The sequence below is a fragment of the Mauremys mutica genome, chromosome 4 (genome assembly GCF_020497125.1).
Source record: "Mauremys mutica isolate MM-2020 ecotype Southern chromosome 4, ASM2049712v1, whole genome shotgun sequence".
NCBI lineage: Eukaryota > Metazoa > Chordata > Testudines > Geoemydidae > Mauremys > Mauremys mutica.
In genome coordinates, this window is record NC_059075.1 from 154,663,338 (window position 1) to 154,684,531 (window position 21,194).

A 21,194-nucleotide genomic window follows, 5' to 3' on the forward strand; every position below is an offset into this window, starting at 1 on the left:
ACAATGGCCCTGGGCATCCCTTCCCACAATGCATTTGGGTTTCCCCCTTCTCACAATTCCCTGGCCACCCGCTCCTCCCACAATTCCCTTGGGGTCCCACTCCACTCCTCCCACAATGCCCCACTGGGCCGCCTTTGATCACCCCGATCCCTTTCAGAGCGGCGCCGGAAACTCTGGGCTGCCTCTCCCCAGAAGGCATTGCTGCTGATGTGACTGAGTGTGGCACTGACGCGTCTCCCCGCGGACACGTGCAAACGCCGTGCACGGAGACACCAACGCCTGCTAGCTACGGGCCAGATAATTGTCGAACAAAGTCAAGATCTATCTGGCTCCAGCACCATAGCCTCTGGGCACCTCACACTCTCTAGCGCGTTTAATCTCACACCACCCTGTGAGGCAGGGCTTTTAGCCCCCTTGTACAGATGGGGAAACTGAGGCACTGAGCGGCTAAATGACTTGCCCATGGTTCTCTAGGAAATGTGGGGCAGAGCAGGTTTTCTGGCTCGCCCCCTATAACCACTGGGCCACCCTTCCTCTCTGCACGATAACACCTCTGCGGCTGGAGCTGGCAGAAATTTCTGGAGTGACAGATTTATTGGGAAACGGCCTTTTAAAAACATGTCATGAAATATTTGGTGTTTTTTAAAAAAAAATTGTTCAAGATTTTTTTTTTTTTTTGACAGAAGTGGGAAATGAACAATGGAGGTGGTTTTTCCCAGTTTTCCATTTCTCCCCATTTCTCTGTTGCTGGTGACGGAAGAAAAAGGGGGAAAAATGTCATAAATGAACAGTTTTCAACCGAGAAAAATGTCACCGGTTTTCTTTTAATGCTGGTGCGTTAAGTGGGAAATGAAAATGTGAAAAAAACAAAATATTTAAGAAACGAACAATTTTCAATACAGAAAACATTCATGGGAAAAAATAGTTTTTTTTTAATTTTTCTATTTTCATAGAAGTGGCAAATGATTCCCTCCCCAACTTTTCTTTTTTCTATTTATTCCTCTTTTTCTGCAGCAAAATAGGAAGGGAAGAGGGAAACCCCCCAAAGTATGAAAAGTGAACGTTTTAAAATTGTATGCGGTATTGTAGCTGGATCAAAGAAGACTCTGTCTCTCTCTCTCTCACCAATAGAAGCAGGTCCAATGAAAGATATCATCTCATTTTACAATTGGGAATTTTAATGGAAATTTAAAACATCTTTTTTATTTAAAACAAAACTGAAAACATTTAAATGGCGTCAGTTTTTCAAGCTTCCTGTCCAACCCTTTCTTCCTGTGGGAAATTGAAAAAGGTGGAAAAAAAAGGAAAAGTTTAGCAAATGAACATTTTAAACCCAAAAATGTTCACGGAAAATGTTTGAGTTTTAAAAAAGCACTTTTTAAAGAACAAAAAGTTGAAAATGAAACGATTGCGCTGTTTTTCAAGTTTCTTTTCTCCAATTCCTCCTCCTTTACTGTGGCAAAACAAATGAAGGGGAAAATACCGCAAATTTTTAAAAAACAAACATTTTCAAAATTGATTTATTTTTTAAAAATTCCATGGGGTTTTTTTGTGATTAAATTAGAAAATGACATGTTTTTTCTAGTTTCCGCCCTCATCCTCCACTTCCTCCCCATTTTTTCTGTAGTAAAATAGGAGGGGAAAATGGGAAAATACCAAAGAATCATCATGGAAAATTTTAGTTTTTGGTTTGTTTTAAAACAAAACTAAATGGGGCTGATTTTTCAATGTCCATTTTTCTTTCCTCCCCCACCCCTTTTACTGTAGAAAAATTAAAAAATGGGGAAAAACAAAAAAAAATCCTCAAAAATAAACATTTTCAAAACCAGTATTTTGGGTTTTATTTAAAATAATCTTTTTATAATGAAACAGGAAAAAAGAAAATGGATTTTTTTGTAAGTTTCCTTTCCCCTCGTTTCTTACTGTTTTTCTGTGACAAAATTGGACTGGGGTGTACAGTGACCAGATAGCAGATGTGAAAAATTGGGACAGGGTGGGGGGTAATAGATGTCTATATAAGAAAAAGCCCCAAATATCGGGACTGTCCCTATAAAATTGGGACATCTGGTCACCCTAGTGGGATGCCAAAATATGTATCCATTCATGTTCTATTCAGCTCTGTTACAATTAATATATAACAAAAGTCAACAAAAAATAATTTTCCCTTTATTGTTTTGGCTTGTGTAATATAATATAATGTAATTAATTAATTATAATTAATTATATAAAAATTGGGCTTGGAAGGATTCAGTTTCTATTAAATGTTGGTAGATGTTGATTTTCCCCTACACACACAAACCAACAAAAAAATATTTCCATTGATAATAATCGAAATTTACAGATAGGCAAAGTAAAACTTTATGGGCAAAATCCAATGGTTTAGACCAGGGAGCGGCACCCTTTGGCACACGGCTCGCCAGGGTAAGCACCCTGCCGGGCCGGGCCGGTTTGTTTACCTGCCGCGTCGGCAGGTTCGGCCGATCGTGGCTCCCACTGGCTGCGGTTCGCTGCTCCAGGCCAATGGGGGCTGCTGGAAGTGGCGCGGGCCGAGGGATGTGCTGGCCGCCGCTTCCCGACGCCCCCATTGGCCTGGAGTGGCGAACCGCGGCCAGTGGGAGCCGTGATCGGCCGAACCTGCCGACGCGGCAGGTTAACAAACCGGCCTGGCCCGCGTGCCAGATCCCTGGTTTACACTTTTGAATGAGTGGATGTTTACTTTGGATATTTTGACATTGACAATTTGTGGGTAGCAAACATAAAGCTTTAACTTTTAGAGTTGCAGCATCTACTGTCTGACCTCCCCCATCCCAAAATTTCCCATCACTGTGAAAATTGAAAAAAACAAAACCAGAAAACGCTTTAAACCCCTAATTTTGCACAGTTGTGAACATTTTAATTGATAAAAATCTTTAAAAAGTTTAAAAATAAACATTGACATTATCAAAAATCACAAAAAAAATTAATTCTGCCAAGCCATATTGTATTATATTATAACCTTGTTTCCTGCCACTTCCCTATTCGGGGTCAGTGACTCTTCCAGCAATATAATATAATTCTAATATACTAGCAAATGTTTTGATTATTATGTAATAGTGAAAGCATTTTGCGTGTATTGTATTGCATTATATTACCATCATAACAATACAGTTAAGATTAAATATTTTGACTGCATGTGGACATCCCCGCATGTGTCCTACCATGGACTTCAGTGTACGGACATGCCACTGCTTCTTCCATTGTCCTAAAGGATCTCCATGAACGTTCTTAGTGGGCCTTGATGGATAGATAACAACCTGCTTTCCCCCCGCTGGCAGGATTTCCCGTCCCCAAACCGGCTGTGATCTCCTGGATGGAGCGCGAGGAAGAGCCATGCGTCCCGGATCTCCGGGGCTCCGAGGAACAGGAGATCCCAGGTAAGGAATAAGCGACACCAGCTTGGGGACCATCTAGGAGTGAAGGGAAAAGCTGGGATCCCAGCAAAGCTGCCCAGAGCCCCCTCGGTTCTTTCTCATCTTTTCCAGTGGATGTCCTGTCATCATGGCAGGCGTCACTTCTGGCTTCCACCCGCCCTGCCTGATCCCTAGCAGGACCTCTCACCTCCCCCAGCCTTTCTCTGAGGGCTCCGTGGGTAGAACCATTGGGGCAGAACCGACCCCTTCTCCCCCCTTGGGACAAGAGACTCAGACCCCAGAGTGATGGGTAATTTAGATAGATGGGTGTGTATGGAGAAGAGGATGGATGGAGATGTGGGGATGGAAGGATGAAGGAGGGATGTGTCGGGATGGTTTTGTATGGAGATGGATGGATGGATATGCATGTGGACGGATGCCTGGATGAGTATATAGGGATGGATGGAGGAGGGGTGTGGGTGGTGATGGAGGGATGTGGACAGGGAGGGAGGGACGGCTAGAGGGGGGTGTAGGAAGGGAGGGATAGCTGGGATGAGGGGAGGGTTGGAGGGATGGATGGATAGAGGGGTGTCTATGGGGAGGGAGGGAGCGATAGATGGGATATGTACAGGGATGGACGGATGGGAGGATGGATGGATGAGGACAGGGATGGAGGGATGGATGGATAGAGGTGTGTGTGTGTGGGGATGGAGGGATAACTGGGACGAGGACAGGGAGGGAGGAAGGGATGACGAGAGGGGTGTGTATGGGGATAGAGGGATGAATGGGTGTTCTTGGGGATGGATGAAATGAGGGGTGGGTGGGTGTTTATGGGGATGGGTGGGTGGGTGGTTGCGTGGATGTTTTTGCGGATGGAGGGATGGATGGGTGGGTGTTTTTGGGAATGGATGGATGGAGGAATGGATGGGTGGGTGTTTTAGTGGATGGATGGAGGGATGGATGGGTGGGTGTTTTTGGGAATGGATGGATGGAGGAATGGATGGGTGGGTGTTTTAGTGGATGGATGGAGGGATGGATGGGTGGGTGTTTGTGGGGATGGATGAATGGACGGGTGAGTGGGTGTTTATGGGGATGGATGGGTGGGTGTTTATGGGGATGGAGGGATGGATGGGTGGGTGTTTGTGGGGGTGGATGAATGGAGGGATGGGTGGGTGGATGTTTTTGGGGATGGAGGGATGGGTGGGTGGATGTTTTAGTGGATGGAGGGAGGGGTGGGTGGGTGGGGGTGTATGGGGATGGAGGGATGGGTGGGTGGATGTTTTAGTGGATGGAGGGAGGGATGGGTGGGTGGGGGTTTATGGGGATGGAGGGAGGGGGGGGTGGAACTGTTAGTGGATGGAGGGAGGGATGGGTGGGTGGGGGTTTATGGGGATGGAGGGATGGGTGGGTGTTTGTGGGGGTGGATGAATGGAGGGATGGGTGGGTGGATGTTTTTGGGGATGGAGGGATGGTTGCATGTTTCCGGGGAGAGACAGATCTTTGCAGGGAGCGTTGCCCCTCAGTCTCAGCTCTCTCCCTGTGCCATGTGTTGGTGGGAAGCCCCTCTCCGGCGTGGGAGTGGGCTCTGCCTGCACTCTGCTGTCTGTCTCCCAGCAGGTGACGGGACGGCGAGCGACAACGAGGAAGAGGAGGTGGCAGAGCCTCCCCAGCAGGAGGAAGAGCCTCCGGGGCCGGATGCCCCCAACCGCCCCGACTGGGCCGAAGCCTGCGAGAGCTTGTGCCGGCCCCCGCAGCGGGGGGGCCGCTGGGGCCCGTACGCCCGGCGGCGGCGGGTCAGCACTGCCCCCCGGGCCGAACCACGCTTCTTCGACTGCCCCGACTGCGGGAAACGCTTCACGCTCAGCTCCCACCTCATCCGGCACCAGCGGGTGCACACGGGCGAGCGCCCCTTCGCCTGCGGGGTGTGCGGGAAGAGCTTCTCGCAGCGCTCGGACCTGGGCCGCCACCAGCGCACCCACACGGGCGAGAAGCTCTACCGCTGCACCCAGTGCCAGAAGAGCTTCAGCGAGAGCTCCCACCTCATCCGCCACCAGATCATCCACTCCGGTGAGAAGCCCTTCAAGTGCAACGTCTGCGGCAAGAGTTACGGGGACAGCTCCTACCTGGCCGTCCACCAGCGGGCCCACACCGGCGCCCGTCCCTACCGCTGCCCCCTCTGCGGCAAAAGCTTTGGACGCAGCTCCACCCTCATCCGCCACCAGCGCGTCCACGCGGGCGACGGGACGCCGGCGGAGGGCCAGCCCGCCCTGCCCGTGCCCCCGCCAGCCCCCCGGCCCAACGCCCGGCACCTCCGGATAGTGGGGTGGCAGTGGGGGGTGGAGTGAAGGGGGCGGGGTGGGTGGGGAGAGGTGGGGGGCTTAGGGAGCGGTCGGTCGCTGTGGCGGGGTTGGTTACCATGGTGACTACGGAGGGGATCAGTGGGTTGGTTACCCTGGGGATTGGTCACTACGGAGGGGATTGGTGGGTTGGTTACCGCAGTGGTTGGTCACTATGGAGGGGATTGGTGGGGTGGTTGCCATGGGGTGGTTGATAACTAGGGAGCAGATTGGTGGGTTGGTCACCGCAGTGGTTGATCGCTAGGGAGGGGATTGGTGGGTTGGTACCATAGCGATTATAGGGAGGGGATTGGTGGGTTGGTTACCGCAGTGGTTGGTCACTAAGGAGGGGATTGGTGGGGTGGTTGCCATGGGGTGGTTGCTAACTAGAGAGCAGATCGGTGGGTTGGTCACCGCGGTGGTTGATTGCTAGGGAGGGGATTGGTGGGTTGGTACCATAGCGATTATAGGGAGGGGATTGGTATGTTGGTTACTGCAGTGATTAGTCACTAGGGTGGGGGTCGGTGGTGCAGTTACCATGCTGACTGACCACTAACAGCGACTGATGGGTTGGTTCCCATGGTGGTTAGTTGCTAGAGAGAGAATTGCTAATTCGGTTAGTAAGGATGATGGGTCACTCTTGAGAGAGGGAGGGAATTGGTGGTTTGATTACTAGGGTGATTGTTGCTAAGGAGTTGATTGGCAGTTCGGTTACTAGGGCTACTGGTCACTAGGGAGCGAGTGGATTGATGGTCTGTTTACTAGGTGTGAAATATTGTTTGGTGGGGGGTGTTTGAGGCTCAAGGGGATTAAATTTGGGTGACGGGGGACAGATTTTGGTACTCCCCAAACCTTTGTAGCATTTAATGATGGTGCCCAGTGGGTTCATACCCAGGAACCCCCCTAATCCCAGCTCACCAGGAACCCCACCATCACTACAGCCCACTTCCTAGTGCCCAACACATGGGGCACCCCATTCCTTCAGATCTCCCTGTCTCTGGGCCTCTGCTTGGTTCAGAGGGGAGGGAGGTGGATTGACAGCCTCGGGACATGGGGGGCGCATGAGGCAGGATAGACTGACACCCCCTCACTGGGGGTAGCGTCTGCAGCATTCGCCCATTTCAGAACCAGATGCCAGGACGGAATAGGAACAGACGTTTCATCAGGGAGACGGGGCTGCCGGGTGCCTGGGTGAATCTTGTCCCTGGAGCACTGAGACGCCGCGGACTCCACACGGCAACGGGGAAATGGATGAAAACAAATATTTTCTACTTAGAGAGTCAGTGGGGCCAGATCTCCAGCTGGGGTCACTCAGCTGCAGCTCCATTGGGGTCAGTGACACCAGGGCCCCAATTGGCCATGACTCCAGTGGGGTCAATGGGCCAGATCTCCAAGAGGTGTCATTCGGCCGTCGCTGTCTCGGAGTCAACAGTGCAAGGCTGGTTGACGGCAGCTGGCCATGTATCCTGGAAGTTCTCAGATCTTGTGACACTATAACACAACTGACCTTTATATTTATTGACGGTTCCTGTCCCCATCCCCTCAGCGTGCCCTAGGTTTGTCTAACTTAGATTGTAAGCTTACTGGGGAAGGAACCTTTTTTTTTTTAAGACCTCTGTACGAGCACCGTGCATAGCCACGGGGCTGCAGAAATGTTTAATAATAATAATAATAATAAAAACCTAATGAGGAGTCATCTCACAGCACCTCCATGGCCACACGCATCTATACCCGAGCCTATGGTCCACAGACCAGGATTGGGGCCGGCCCATCGATGGATCCTCGGTGGTTTTGAGTACCTGGTTTCTACAGTGTCTGTTGCTGATATGCGATCCAGGGATGGGTAGCCATGTTCCTTCGTTGGGTCACGAGCCAGGACTGAACCTACCTGGAGCTAGATCAGTGCTGGAGCCCTCTAGAGGGGAGAGGCCCCATTCCCCACCCCCCTGAGCCAGCCAGTCCCCTTCCCTGGGGTGGGATCAGAGCCAGCGTCCCCTAGAGGGGAAAGGCCCCGTGTCCCATTCCCCACCCTGGGTAGCTGCTATAACCAGAGGCGTTTCTGCCTTGACCTGAAGGTGACCAGTCCAGCAGAGGGTCCGGGGTGCGATGGGGTTGTCATTGTGCCATGTGGCCCGGAGGTGGCAGTGCAGACTCACCCATAGCCCCAGATACTAGGCTAATACCCTTCACGGTTCATGATGGACCCCCCACCCCATGGCCAGAGAGGTGACTCCAGAAGAACTAGGAGCCAGGACTCCTGAGTTCTAGCCCAGCGCCGGGAGGGGATTGCTTTGAGGGCATGTCTGTGAGGCAGGCTAATTTATTAATACAGCAGGGGAAACTGAGGCAGGGACAGAGAGGCACAGAAAGAACCCAGGCGTCCAGACTCCCTGCTCAAACCTACTAGACCCTCCAGAGCCAGGGAGAGAACCCAGGAGTCCTGGCTCCCAGTCCCCTGCTCTAACCCACTAGACCCCACTCCCCTCCCAAAGCCAGGGAGAGAACCCCCGAGTCCTGGCTCCCAGCCCCCTAAGTAGTCAGTTCACTGAGTGAAATGGAAAGTAGAAGCTGGATAGCAGCCTCCCAGGTGGGTCGGGTCAGGAGAAAATGGAAGTGATAGAGGCAGACTAACGGCCTTCCAGTCTGCCTGCCAGGTGCTTTCCCACCTGGTGCCCAGCTGGCATCTCGGACACCTGCTTCCATCCGCCATCTGGGGCTGGATTCCTGGAAAGAATCAATCATGACCTGTTCCAGTTAGACCAGTTCCACCAGACGCCTTCCCTGCCCAACAGCGCCCCCTAAGGGGAAAGGCCTTGGCTCCCATTCCACTCCGCCCCCACCCCACCAGTCTCCTGCCCTAGGGCCGGATAGGAGCCGGCGCCCCCTAGAGGTGAAAGGCCCCATTCCCCATCCTGCTGAGCCAGCCAATCCCCTGCCCTGGGGCCAGATCGGAGCCAGGGCCCCCTACAGGGGAAAGGCCCCGTGTCCCATTCCCCATCCTGCTGAGCCATCCAATCCCCTGCCCTGGGGCCAGATCGGAGCCGGCGCCCCCTACAGGGGAAAGGCCCCGTGTCCCATTCCCCATCCTGCTGAGCCAGCCAATCACCTGCTGTGGGGCCAGATCGGAGCCAGCGCCCCCTACAGGGGAAAGGCCCTGTGTCCCATTCCCCATCCTGCTGAGCCAGCCAATCCCCTGCCGTGGGGCCAGATTGGAGCTGGCGCCCCCTACAGGGGAAAGGCCTCATCTCCCATTCCCCATCCTGCTGAGCCAGCCAATCCCCTGCCCTGGGGCCAGATCGGAGCCAGCGCCCCCTACAGGGGAAAGGCCCCGTGTCCCATTCCCCATCCTGCTGAGCCAGCCAATCACCTGCTGTGGGGCCAGATCGGAGCCAGCGCCCCCTACAGGGGAAAGACCCCATGTCCCATTCTTCCCCCTGCCCCCCAGATTCTCTTCCCAGGATCGTGGTCTCTTCGTTGTGTTTCAATTCCCCATCCAGGCAGATTTACAAAAAGGAAATTATCTAGAATAAATAAAGGCGAAGGGCAAGGGCCGGGGAAAACGAGGGGACTCTTCGCAGGTGCTAAATTCCAGGCAGAGAGGAAGGGAGCCGGGTGACCGGTGTTAGCAGGGCTGCATTGTTTGATTAGACCCTGTCATAAAACACTTCATGATTTCCGGCTAGACACTGGGAGAGTCTCTCTTTCCTCTCGCTGACCATCTCAACCCTCCCGACGGGCCTGTTTGTAGGTGACGCATGTTCTGTCGACTCTCCGCCCCTGCCAGACGTTGTAGCAGCTGTGGGCAAAACTTGGGCAGATTGTTGTGTTTGGTATTGGGAACGGAGCCTAGGAGTCCTGACTCCCAGCTCTGACTGCTAGACCCCACTCCTCACCCAGAGCTGGGGCTAGAACCCAGGAGTCCTGGCTCCCAGCTGTTCCCGCTCTAACCACTAGCCTGCACTCCCCACCCAGGGCTGGGGAGAAAACCCAGGAGTCCTGGCTCCCAGCCCCTTCTGCTTTCAGCTGCCACAACTTCCCCCTCAGCGTTGGAGAAGTGTGTAGCAGGGAAGGAAATAATTCTGTATTTGATGTCAGCGGGGGGTCTGTGACAGCGTATGGGGAAGACTGGAAAGAGACCAATATGCAAATAAGAGGGCAAGACCAGGATGCCTTGGGGCTTTCGATCCTGGGCATGGGAGTGTCCTCACATGCCTAAGCTGACTGGAAATCATCCACTGGCCAGAGGAAACCACCGTGCCTGGGGTGGTGAAGGATTTACCCCTCTGAGCCGTAACAGGGTGACACGTGACTCATTTCCTGTCCTCACCATGAACAAAAAAATAGAGGGTCTGTGTCAGGGGCTTCAGCAGCAGTTGGGGGATGTGGGGGGAGAAGGTTGGTGTGGACCCCATCACTGGGGTAAGAGGGGGCTATAGGTCGGATCTGCATTTGTGTGAGAAGACTAGAGCAGGTGCTAGAAATAGAATATCTCCTATATGAAGCGGGCGCTTGCGTTTCTTATTTGTTCTGCTGGTGCCTCTCAATCCTGACCCACAGCTCTCCCCACTCTAACCTACTAGGCTAGGGGTGGGCAAACTTTTTGGCCTGAGGGACACATCTGGGTGGGGAAATTGGAATGTACGGCCGGGGGGGGGGGAGTGCGGGGTGTGGGAGGGGGTGTGGTGTGCAGAGGGGCTCAGGGGTTGGGGTGGAGGAGGAGGTGCAGCATGGAGGAGGGGGCTCAGGGAAGGGAGTTGGGGTGCAGGGGGTTGGGGTGTCGGGTGCAGGAAGGGTTTGGGGTGCAGGCTCCAGCCAGGTGGCACTTACCTGGAGCAGCTCCAGGGTGTCAGTGGCCGGCACCAGGTCCCCTGCGGCCCCTGTGGGGAAGGAGGGGCAGAAGGCTCCGCACACTGTCCTCGCCTGTGGGAACCTCCCCCAAAGCTTCCATTGGCTGTGGTTCCCTGTTCTCGGCCAATGGGAGCTGCGGGGGCGGCGCCTGCAGACGAGGGCAGCGCGTGGAGCTCTCAGGGGCTGCAGGGAAGTGGTGCTGGCCAGTTCTGCCCACCCATGTACTAGGCCCTACTCCACTCCCAAAGCCAGGAATAGAACCCAGGAGTCCTGGCTCCCAGCCCCCCGCTCTAACCCACTAGACCCCACTCCTGAACCGGCACCCAGGCTAGAACCCAGGAGTCCTGGCTCCCAGCCCTCTCCCCCCCCCCGCTCTAACCACTAGACCCCACTCCCCTCCCAGAGCCAGGGATAGAACCCAGGAGTCCAGGCCCCCCACCCCCTCTCTGCTGGATTCTTTCCTGCCCCCCAGGTTGCTTTGTGGCTGGAAACCCGATCTGGCGAGGACGTGCAGAGACGCCAGTCGCCGCCGGCTGGCACGGCCCGGGCACTTATTATGTCTGTCACAATGGGACCCCTCCCTGCCCCCTTCCTCATTCCCCCCCCCCGACTCTAACTGCTTCTCATCCCACTTTTCTTCCTTGATGGCAGGGTCCTGGCCTCCGGTGCCCCCTTGTGGGGTGGGTCGAGCCCTCCACTTGCATCTGCCCCAGGGGCCCCGTGCTCATGGCTGGCTGAGGGGCTGTGGGTCCTGGGGCGACCTGGGGGAGGGGCATATAGGGATGGGAGGAGGAGGGGGACTGGGCGGAGTGGGGCTGGGGATGGAAAGCCAGGACCGGGGACGGGACAGAGAAGGAGGAAGAATCTGCAGGGTTAACCCCCCCCGCCCCCACCTGCATGTGGCTTTGGGACTTTTCAGGCTGGGGTGTGGCCACCCCCCAGACGCAGGCTCACGTTCCCATTCCTTCATTCCTTCCTTCCCTCGCACGAAGCATTGTGCAATCGCCACCCACACACCTGCCCCCCCCGACTCCCTGCCCCATGGCACACCCTCCCCATCCCCCCTCCCTTCCTGGAACCAGAGTCCAGAAAACCCAGCTGCCTTCCCCGCCCCCCGCCTGCTCCTGGCAGGAGGTGTCGTGAGGAGGGAGGGGGACAGGGCCCGACCTGCCTATAAAGCAGCCGCATCCCCTAGGGCTCAGGTAGCAGAAGAGACCTGGCCCAAGAGGAGCCCCTGGGAAGCTCCCAGCCGAGACAGAGAATTCAGTGGGGCAGGTGCTGGGATCAGCCACCAGGGGGCGACAGGAGGCAGTGCCGGGATCAGCCACCAGGGGGTAAGAAGAGGCGGTGCCCGGATCGGCCACTAGGAGGCGACAGGAACATAATTTGGAGGCCACACCCCGATTGGCACCCGCTGGATGCCAGGGCTCCAGAGATGCCTCCCACTCTAGGTACGTGCCCCTGCATCAGGCCCCTGGGGAGGATTTAACTGAGCTTCCAGCCCCGCTGCCCTAACCAACTACACCCCCACTCCTTTTCCAAAGCCGGGGATGGAACCCCGGAGTCCTGGCTCCGAGCTCCCCCTGCTCTAACCCACTAGATCCCAATCCCCTCCCAGAGCCAGGGATAGACCCCAGGAGTCCTGCCCTGCCCTGCTCTAACCACTAGACCCCACTTCCTTTCCAGAGCCAGGGATGGAACCCAGGAATCCTGGCTCCCAGCCCCCCCCCCCAGCTCTAACCCAGTCCCCTCCCAGAGGGTAATATACAACGCACCGTCTCCAATCCGGACAGGTGTGTAACTCCTGTTCTGGATTTAGTTACTCCTCGTCAATCTGCCCATTGACAGCTGCAGGGGCCCAGTTGGGAGAGTCACAGGGAAATCCCGGCTTGGAGTCCCGCTCTGCACTGGGCTGGGGACCCAGCATGCAGCCTAAATAGCAGAGAGGCCAGATCGGGAGTCCATCAAGTGGCACAAGCCGGGTATAGCCAAGAGCTAGGGGGAGGTGGAACCCCAGCAAAGGTGGAAGAGGCTGCTGGGGGAGGGGCCTCTCATAGCCCGGAGCAGAGGGACGGTGGGGGTGGTGGGATCCCAGCAGCGGAACTAGTGACTGCCATAACCCAGAGCAGAGGGCTGGTGGGAGCGGTGGGATCTCAGCAGCGGAACTAGTGACTGCCATAACCCAGAGCAGAGGGCTGGTGGGAGTGGTGGGATCCCAGCAGCGGAACTAGTGACTGCCATAACCCAGAGCAGAGGGCTGGTGGGAGCGGTGGGATCTCAGCAGCGGAACTAGTGACTGCCATAACCCAGAGCAGAGGGCTGGTGGGAGAAGTGGGATCCCAGCAGAACCATGTCTCAGGCTGAGGGAAGGGCAGGCCAATGGCTGACTCCCCTACTAAGCCTCCCCTCCACCCTACTCTTGCAGCCCAGAATCTGCTTGTGTCCCTGGTCCTGGTCCAGCTGGCCCGGCCCGACCCCAATCCCAGTGCTAGTACCATCTACCAGACCTACAACCTGGCCCGGCTGCTGCAGACCAACACCACGAAGCTGCTCAACACCTACGTGAGTGCTGGGCCCCCAGGGTGGGAGGGGGCTCGGAGGCCTCTAGGGCCATTCATGGGCAAGGCTGTGTGTCTGTCCCGGAGGTCACAGAGTCCGTGACTTTCCTTGACCTCCATGACTTCTGCAGCAGCAGCAGTTTGGATGTGGGAGGGGGCTCAGGGCTGGGGTAGTGGTCCGGGGCGGCGCTTGCCTTGGGAGGGGGGCTCCCCGGCTCCCACCGGCATGTCCCAGCAGTTCCTAGGCAGAGGGGCCAGGGGGCTCCACGCGCTGCCTGCCTCCGCGAGCACCGCCCCCACAGCTCCCATTGGCTGCAGCTCTCAGCCAATGGGAGCTGCCGAACCCGGCGACTGCGGCAGCAGGAGCACGCGGAGCCTCCTGGCCCCTCCGCCTAGGAGCTGCTGGGACATGCCGGCCCTGCCGGGAAGGCAGCCTGCCAGCCCCGCCAACCTTCCCTCCCCGAGCACCAGGGTGGGTCCCGGGGCCACACGCCATTGCCTGGCCCCCTCGCACCCAGCACCACTGGGGGGCTTGGGCTCTGAATTTTTGTTTACTGCCTGGGAACTGTCCATGACCTTCCCTAAAAAATACCCGTGACTAAAACACAGCTTTATTCATGGGTCAGGAGCACCCCTAGAGGGGACAGGCCCCTGTCCCATTCCCCGCCCCCTGAGCCAGCCAGTTCCCCGCCCGCCCGGGGAAGACACATATGAATGATCTAATCCAGTCTCTTGGTGAGTCCTCCAATGGCCTTGTCCTTCCGTCAAGGCCCTTCTCCCCCTGACAATGCGCGCGGGGGGGGGGCGGGGTGCGTGTCACATTTTGGCCGCCCCGCCTGGAGCCCCTTGGCACCAGCCCCAAGCTGCCAGCTCAGTTCACGCCCAGCTGAGCACCCAGCCAACACGCTCTCTGCAGCCTGGAGCCCAGCCAGCAATTTCAGAGCTGGGGGGGGTGGTGCCGGTACGACCCACCCCTGGGAATGCCAGGGTGCCGGGTGGTGATGGGGTACGGTCCGAGACCCCCCTCCCAGCCCCATGGGAATTCCCACCCCAGGCATCCCCCCCAGAGGACCCAGTTCTCTCCCCCCTCCCATCCTGCCTCTGCATGTCTATGCAGTCCCCATTCCCGGGATGGGGTTTTGGGGGGGTTGGAAGGGGGTGTCGAGGGAGGAGGTGGGGTCTCTGTGGGGAGGGAATGGGGGGATTTGAATCAATCTTGGGGTGGAGCTGGGGGAGGGGGGCAGGGACTGCGGGAGGACAGCACATGCCCTGACCGCCCCCCCTTTTCTGTCTCCCCCCCACCAGCTGAGCGCCCAGGGCTCCCCGTTCAGTGACCCCGGTTTCAGCGCCCCGGGGCTGCGGTGGGCCGGGGTGCCGGTGGCCACCCTCCCGTTCCTGGCCTGGCGCACCATGGGCGACGTGGAGCGGCTGGCGCGGAACTATGGGGCCTACGCCACCTTTGACGCCTTCCTCCAGCTGGTGTGGGACGACCAAGACGAGTTGTGCCCCAACTGCTCGGAGCTGCTGGCCATGCTGGGCACTGCCCGGGCCCGCACGCGAGGTCTCCTGGCCAACCTGACCTCCATTATGGCTGCCATGGGCATCCCGACGCCCCCGGCCACAGACCTCTTGACCTCAGAGGCAGCTGGCGTGGGGGCATTTGAGAAGAAGTGCCGGGGCTACGTGGTGTGTCGGGAGTACCATGGCTGGGTCGACCGGACTGTGCGTGACTTCACCCTGCTCAAGGCCAAGTACCCGGCCTAGGGGGCGCCACCATGCCAGGCACTGTCTGTGAGCATAGAGACCGGACCATGCGTTTCCCCTTGGCCTAGAGGATGCTTCCTGTTGGTTGGGCCAATGCACTTCCTGTTGACTTATAGACCGGGCCATGCACTTCCTGTTGGCTGGGCCATGGATTTCCTGTGATCCTAAGGACTGGGCCATGCACTTCCTGTTGGCCTAGTGGATAGCCAATGCACTTCCTATTGCCTATGGACTGGGTCATGCACTTCCTGTTTGTCTAGAAGATGGCCAATACACTTCCTGTTGGCTTGACCAGGTGCTTCCTGTTGGCCTAGAGAATGGCGAATACTCTTCCTGTTGGCTTGACCAGGTGCTTCCTGTTGGCCAGGAGGATGGCCAATACACTTCCTGTTGGCCTATGGACTGGGTCATGCATTTCCTGTTAGCCTAGTGGATAGCCAGTGCACTTCCTGTTGGCCTAGAGGATGGCCAATACACTTCCTGTTGGCTTGACCACGCCCTTCCTGTTGGCCTCTGCTTCAGGGATCCATCACGTGCAGGGGGCCCAAATAGGATTGCTGGCCTACTGGCTAGACCACGCACTTCCTCTGGGCCTGAAGGACAGCTGATGTGCTTCCGTGGCACATGCACTTCCTGTCCTAAGTTTCCGATCAACCTTATTTCCTCCCCTCCATAAGAGGGATAAATGAGTCCAAAGGTGGCGGGGGTTTTGTTATTGTTGTTTTGCTCAGGGTCAGTGGATTTTTCTCCTCACGTCAGTTCTGGCCCAAACTGAGATGGGGAGAGATCCTTTTGTGCCAGATGTGATGATAATTATCAGAACAATAATGGCCAGCTCTCAGCTAGTGCCGGTCATCCACAGATCTCAAAGCGCTCCACAGGGGAGAGCGCTGTCTTTACCCCGTTTACAGACGGGGAAACTGAATCACCGGCAGGGGACAATGAGTGACCTGCAGAGCCGGAGTAGAACCTAGGAGCCCTGAGGTCCATGGCTTTAAATCCTAGGCCACAAAATCCATTACGTGTGTGTCAAGAATATTAATGGATCATTCAATGATTCCCTGTTCTGTTCATGCCCTCTGGGGCACCGGGCACTGGCCACTGTCTGCACACAGGATACTGGGCTAGATGGACCTTTGGTCTGGCCCAATCCAGCCGTTCTTATGTTCTAATATAGATTTTAAAACCCATTGTATTTATATAAAAAAAAAACATTTATCTGGATTATTTATATTATTTAACAGAGGGGGGAACATTAACTTGAATTTGGGGCTTTTAATACTTTGGACACCTCTTGAGTCCACATCAAGAGAAAATTACTGTAGGTTTGTTGAAGGTAACCCAGAGAACTGTACAAGAAGCACTTTATAAAGTGATGTGAGGCACCGAGGTGGGAATCCAAGCCAGTGCTGAACTGCAGCTGGCTCTGGGGTGGGGCAGCTGGGGACCAGCGGCTCAGGAACGCTCCAGGAGGATGTTGCTAGCCCTAAAATTTGATGCCTTAAAAATCATGGTCAAGTCTTGCTACCTGTGGAATTTTCTTGGATACTGTATTAATTTATTGACTTTTGTGGATGTCGCTGCTTGATTGTTACAATAAGCCTAGATGGTACTACTGTCCAACACTTGTCTCTCTACGTTGTGTATCTGCTCAGGGTTGTTATTCCAGGGTGGGTGCGTAGCAGCACAGATAGAAAGAAAGTTGTCTGCCTTAAAAACATGGGCTACTTCTGCCAGAGCTCAGGGGAACCGCCATTAGCAGTACGGGGAATATGAAACATAGTGGAGCAATTTTGATTCTAGCCCGTAGAGGGCCGTAGTCTTTCTTTCTTTCTCATATGCATACACCGAGACGCAAACACAGCCCCACTTCCCCCCACCAGGGGGCAGTGCTGGAATTCCTATAAACTCTCACGGCTCACCCACGTCTCCTTCTCTGCCATTGCGTCACGGGAATTTCTGTAAAAGGGGTTTCTTCAACATTCAATAAAAGCTGTTTTTTCTGACATAATAGGCTTGTGCAGGGATGTCTCCCCAGCTCTGGGAGGGGAGTGGGATCTGGTGGGTTAGAGCAGGGAGGCTGGGAGCCAGGACTCCTGGGTTCTCCCCCCAGCTCTGGGAGGGGAGTGGGGGCTGGGAGCCAGGACTCCTGGGTTCTCTCCCCAGCTCTGGGAGGGGAGTGGGGGCTGGTGGGTTAGAGCAGGGGGGCTGGGAGCCAGGACTCCTGGGTTCTCTCCCCAGCTCTGGGAGGAGAGTGGGGGCTGGTGGGTTAGAGCAGGGGGGGCTGGGAGCCAGGACACACTCATACCCCGGCAGCAAACTCCCCACACTTTGAGCTTCTATTAAAAATACTTTATTAATAATTACGACACTGTGTTTTCCGGTAAGAATATACCACAGTATGAACTAGAGTTTGGGGGATGGTGGGGGTGGGTCAAAGGCCCCCCCTGCCCCTCCATATATATGGGTGGGAGGTCCCCCAGTATTGGGGGGCAGAGGGGACTCCTCCTAGCCCCTCTGCATAATGTCTCTATTGAGAGGGAGGGGGGAGTTTGGTCCGATCCCCCCCAGAGTTCAGTGGGGCAGGGCCCCTTCATGGGAGTGTGTGTCTGTGGGATCCCCTCCCCCCACAACCAGGGCAGGAGTTGGGGGAAAGGAGACCCCCCAGGAGTTTGCAGTGAGGGCTGGGGAGGAGAGGGTGTGAGAGTCGGAAGTTGGAGCAGGGGGGGCAGAGGGTTGTGGGGGTCAGATGGGGGAGCAGGAGGTTTCTTGGGGGGATGGTTGGGGCAGGGGTACTTGGGGGCAGATGCAAGGGGGGTTCATGTGGAGGGCAGGGATTATCTGAGGGGCAGATGGAGGACAGGACCTGGGGGTTGACAGGAGCAGGGGATATCTGTGGGGGGAGGCAGGATCCAGGGTTCCCGGCGGAGACAGGTGGGGGCAGCGGTATCTGGGGGGCAGGGGGGAGGATAGGGGCACTCACACTGGGTACTTGGTGCGGAGAAGCCCGAGCGCCTCGTGGCTCCGCATCGCCCAGTCCCGATGCAGCCGGCACACGTGGTACCCGCTCAGCTTAGCCAGGAAGGCGCTGGGGGGTGGGCCACCCAGGCTGGAGGAAGGAGGCGGGGGGCCTGGCACCCCCAAGGCGCCCATGATCCCCTCCAGGTTCCCGGCCAGCCCCCGGCACTGACGGGCCGCAGCCTCCAGCTGCCGATGCAGCTCCGAAGCCAAAGGGTTGAGCTCGGCCTGCTGCCGCAGCACGGAACCCAGGAGTCCGGGCAGGGTGGCGTAGGCCGCGGCAAGGTGCCAGAGCCGCTTTCCGTCGCTGAGCGCCAGCCAGGCCTCGGGGGGGACAGAGGGCGAGGGCAGCCCGGGGACTGCCATGGCAGGGGGTTGGAAATCTGGACTGCTGAATGGCTCCCCTTGGTGACGCACCTGGAACGGAGAGACACCGAGTCAGGACTCCTGGGTTCTATCCCCAGTTCTGGGAAAGGAGTGGGGTCTATTGGTTACATTAAATTTAATATGTGAATTGCCACCATTAGGTTCAAGAGTTAACAGCGTGGGCCAGCTTCCCGCTCTCAGAGCCATCGTGTCAGGCTCTCCGCAGACTCAGGCGGACGTCATGGTTTCACTCAGGGTCCCAAAGGGCGTGTCGCCACATGGTCCCCCCTGGGATTGAAGCCAGGGAATTGAAAAAAAACCCCTGTAGACAACTGTGTAACAGGGGACAGCGAGACACACACAGAGGACTCTGACCCTTCCAGCAGGGGGCAGCACTACCCCCCCTCCCCAATGCTCACATATTCTGCCAGCAGCTGTTCAGAGCAGCGCTTCAGCAGCACCGTCAGGCGGTGAGTTTGCTTGATCTTGGTGGCTACTTCTTGCTGGGAGAGGGACGAGGAAGAGGAGGCAGAAGAGAGCAGGTTGGCGCGATCCACTGGAGAGAGGAAGTGAACAAAGAGTTTATTCAACTCATGCCCAGAGCCGCAAGCCTTTGGAGTGAGCTCCTGGGCTCAGAAGCCAGGTAGAGAGAAAATTCATCTTAGGAAATTCCCCCATGGAAAAATACTGCTGAGATGCGGCCACCTCTGGGGTGGGGCAGCTGGGGAACAGCTGCACACAACGGTTCCTTCCATCTGCCTGCAGCACAGCGCCTCCTAGGGGCATTGGGGCCATGTCCGGGGAGAACACCCCCTGCTGACCCATTCCCCTGCCAGGTGTCAGATGCACCCCACCCCCTCTTGTAATCAATGTATTACCTCCCAGTCAAGCACCAGAGATCCCATTGTCCTGAACCAACGCACCAGAACGGAGCAGTGGCTCCCTTGGAAGGGAGGAAAAGTCACCACAGAGCTGGGGAGAGAACGCAGGAGTCCTGGCTCCCAGCCCCTCACTCTAACCCACTGGCTCCCACTCCCCTTCCAGAGCTGGGGAGAGAACCCAGGAGTCCTGGCTCCCAGCCCCCCTGCTCTAACCCACCAGCCCCCACTCCCTTTCCAGAGCTGGGGAGAGAACCCAGGAGTCCTGGCTCCCAGCCTCCCCCGGCTCTAACCCACCAGAGCCCCTCTGTCTAACCTCCCCCTTTCACTGATCTCTGAGCATGATGAGCTTGTGCCAGGCAGTGCCCATGCCCGCCCCCACTCTCAGGTAGCTGGTCACCTCCCAACCATCAGCCCCCCGCCAGGTTCCCAGCCCGACCTGTAGCTACGGCGATGCCCCAACGGCCCGAGAGCCTTGCCAGCCCCAGCCCTGCACTGTGCTGGGCACCCGCCCAAGCCGGAGGAGGTGGACAAGGCACAGCTTGGGACCCTCCTCCACCTTGGGTGATGCCAATCTCCTGGGGGAATTGCCAATACTTTGTGAGTTCTCTCCCTGGCTCTGCAAAGTCTAGTGGTCAGAGGGGGGCCGGGAGCCCGGACTCCTGGGTTCTATCCATGGCCCTGGGAGGGGAGTGGGGGCTGGTGGTTAGAGCGGGGGGGTGGGCTGGAAGCCAGGACTCCTGGGTTCTCTTCCCAGCTCTGGGAGGGGAGTGGGGTCGAGGGGTTGTGGGCGCTGGGAGCTAGGACTCCTGGGTTCTGTCTCCAGCCCTGGGAGGGGAGTGGGGCTTAGTGGTCAGAGCTGGGAGCCAGGACTCCTGGGTTCTATCCCTGGCTCTGGGAGGGGAGTGGGGTCTGGTGGTTAGAACAGAGGGGGCTGGGAGCCAGGACTCCTGGGTTCTCAGGAAGGGAGTATGGCCTACTGATTAGAGCAGCCCTGGGTGGTCGCGTTGGTGGGTCTCGACGAGCACGTCGCGGCCTTTTGGTTCAAGACCTGACCACGCTCGTCACGCTCGCTCGTCCCTACCCAGATGCCTCTGGCGCCCAAAGCTCCACCAGTGAATCATTAGCTAGGGGCCACCCCAGCCCAGCCCAGGCTGCAGCCCGGAAGAGCCGCCTTGCAGGCAGGTGCTGGGCGGACAGCGGAGTGGCTGGCCCCGCAGAGACGTCCCCGGGGCAGGAGCTGGTGGGTGGACAGAAGGGGGTTAGCTGGGGTGACCAGACAGCAAGTGTGAAAAATCGGGATGGGGGTGGGGGTAATAGGAGCCTATACAAGATAAAGACCCCAAAATCAGGACTGTCCCTATAAAAGGGAACATCCGGTCACCCCAGGGTTAGCTCTTGGAAGGGAAGGGGGGGGGAAGGTGGAAGAAGACGTGGGGGTGGGGGCCAGAAGTGCCCCCCTTGGGGACGCCAGGCCCCTCGCCAGCCCACACCCCGGCCCATCTAAGCCCTTACTCCTGCCCCCAATTCAGCACTTCCACTGTGCCAGCTGCCGCCCCCCGGGGACCCAGGAATGTCCCCCAAATGGTGGGGGGGCTGAGTCATACACTGCTGGGGGCAGAACCCAGGAGTCCGGGCTCCCAGCCCCCCTGCTCTAACCACTAGACCCCACTCCCCTCCCAGAGCCTGGGAGAGAACCCAGGAGTCCTGGCTCCCAATCCCCCCTCCTGCTCTAACCCCTAGACCCCACTCCCCTCCCAGAGCCGGGGAGAGAACCCAGGAGTCCTGGCTCCCAATCCCCCCTCCTGCTCTAACCCCTAGACCCCACTCCCCTCACAGGGCCCAGGAACGAACCCAGGAGTCCGGGCTCCCCTACCTGTCAGCACTTCCATGCTGCCCCAGCCGCGCTCACTTGTTGCTGCCCGGGAGAGGCCAGGCTGGGGGCGGGGGCCCCGCGTTTATATCCCCTGCCAGCCCCCCCCTCGCCCCCGCCCCCTTCCCGGACCCGCGTGGATGCCAGGAGGCTGAGCTCAGCGC

At 57.1% G+C, this 21,194-nt stretch overlaps 3 protein-coding genes across 4 annotated transcripts in view; 2 read left to right on the top strand and 1 right to left on the bottom strand.

Moving 5' to 3' along the window:
* Window positions 1-7,437, top strand: part of LOC123369138 (zinc finger protein 629-like) — a 29,763-nt gene extending 22,326 nt beyond the window's left edge. Inside the window, exons 9-10 of the mRNA XM_045014498.1 lie at window positions 3,315-3,413; window positions 5,004-7,437. Coding sequence (XP_044870433.1) covers window positions 3,315-3,413; window positions 5,004-5,734 — 830 coding nt within the window. The 3' untranslated portion in view covers window positions 5,735-7,437. The remainder of the gene's footprint in view (window positions 1-3,314; window positions 3,414-5,003) is intronic.
* A 4,530-nt stretch (window positions 7,438-11,967) lies between these two features.
* LOC123369490 (cardiotrophin-2-like) lies at window positions 11,968-14,895 on the top strand. Of its 2 annotated transcripts, XM_045015131.1 has the most exons (3): window positions 11,968-12,024; window positions 12,999-13,135; window positions 14,437-14,895. In XM_045015131.1, the coding sequence occupies exons 1-3, from the start codon at window positions 12,009-12,011 to the stop codon at window positions 14,893-14,895; spliced, it is 612 nt and encodes a 203-aa protein (XP_044871066.1). In that variant the 5' UTR covers window positions 11,968-12,008. The 2 variants fall into 2 exon arrangements, with proteins under 2 accessions (XP_044871066.1, XP_044871065.1); XM_045015130.1 differs by lacking the exon at window positions 11,968-12,024 and having other exon boundaries at window positions 12,953-13,135.
* A 2,337-nt stretch (window positions 14,896-17,232) lies between these two features.
* LOC123369491 (cardiotrophin-1-like) lies at window positions 17,233-21,185 on the bottom strand. The gene is made up of 3 exons (XM_045015132.1): window positions 21,034-21,185; window positions 18,699-18,835; window positions 17,233-18,330 (listed from the first exon to the last, which is right to left on the bottom strand). Exons 1-3 carry the CDS (start codon window positions 21,047-21,049, stop codon window positions 17,875-17,877), a joined length of 609 nt encoding a protein of 202 aa, XP_044871067.1. The 5' UTR covers window positions 21,050-21,185; the 3' UTR covers window positions 17,233-17,874.
* Window positions 21,186-21,194: the final 9 nt, after the last annotated feature.

Bases quoted from the DNA above. Each gene is read 5' to 3' on its own strand.
- LOC123369490 (XM_045015130.1), top strand. From the start codon at position 12,953: ATGGCTGACTCCCCTACTAAGCCTCCCCTCCACCCTACTCTTGCAGCC. The intron at 13,136-14,436 runs GTGAGTGCTGGG...CCCCCCCACCAG, and splicing joins CGAAGCTGCTCAACACCTAC to CTGAGCGCCCAGGGCTCCCC.
- LOC123369491 (XM_045015132.1), bottom strand. The intron at 18,331-18,698 runs GTGAGCATTGGG...TCTCCGTTCCAG, and splicing joins AACAGCTGCTGGCAGAATAT to GTGCGTCACCAAGGGGAGCC.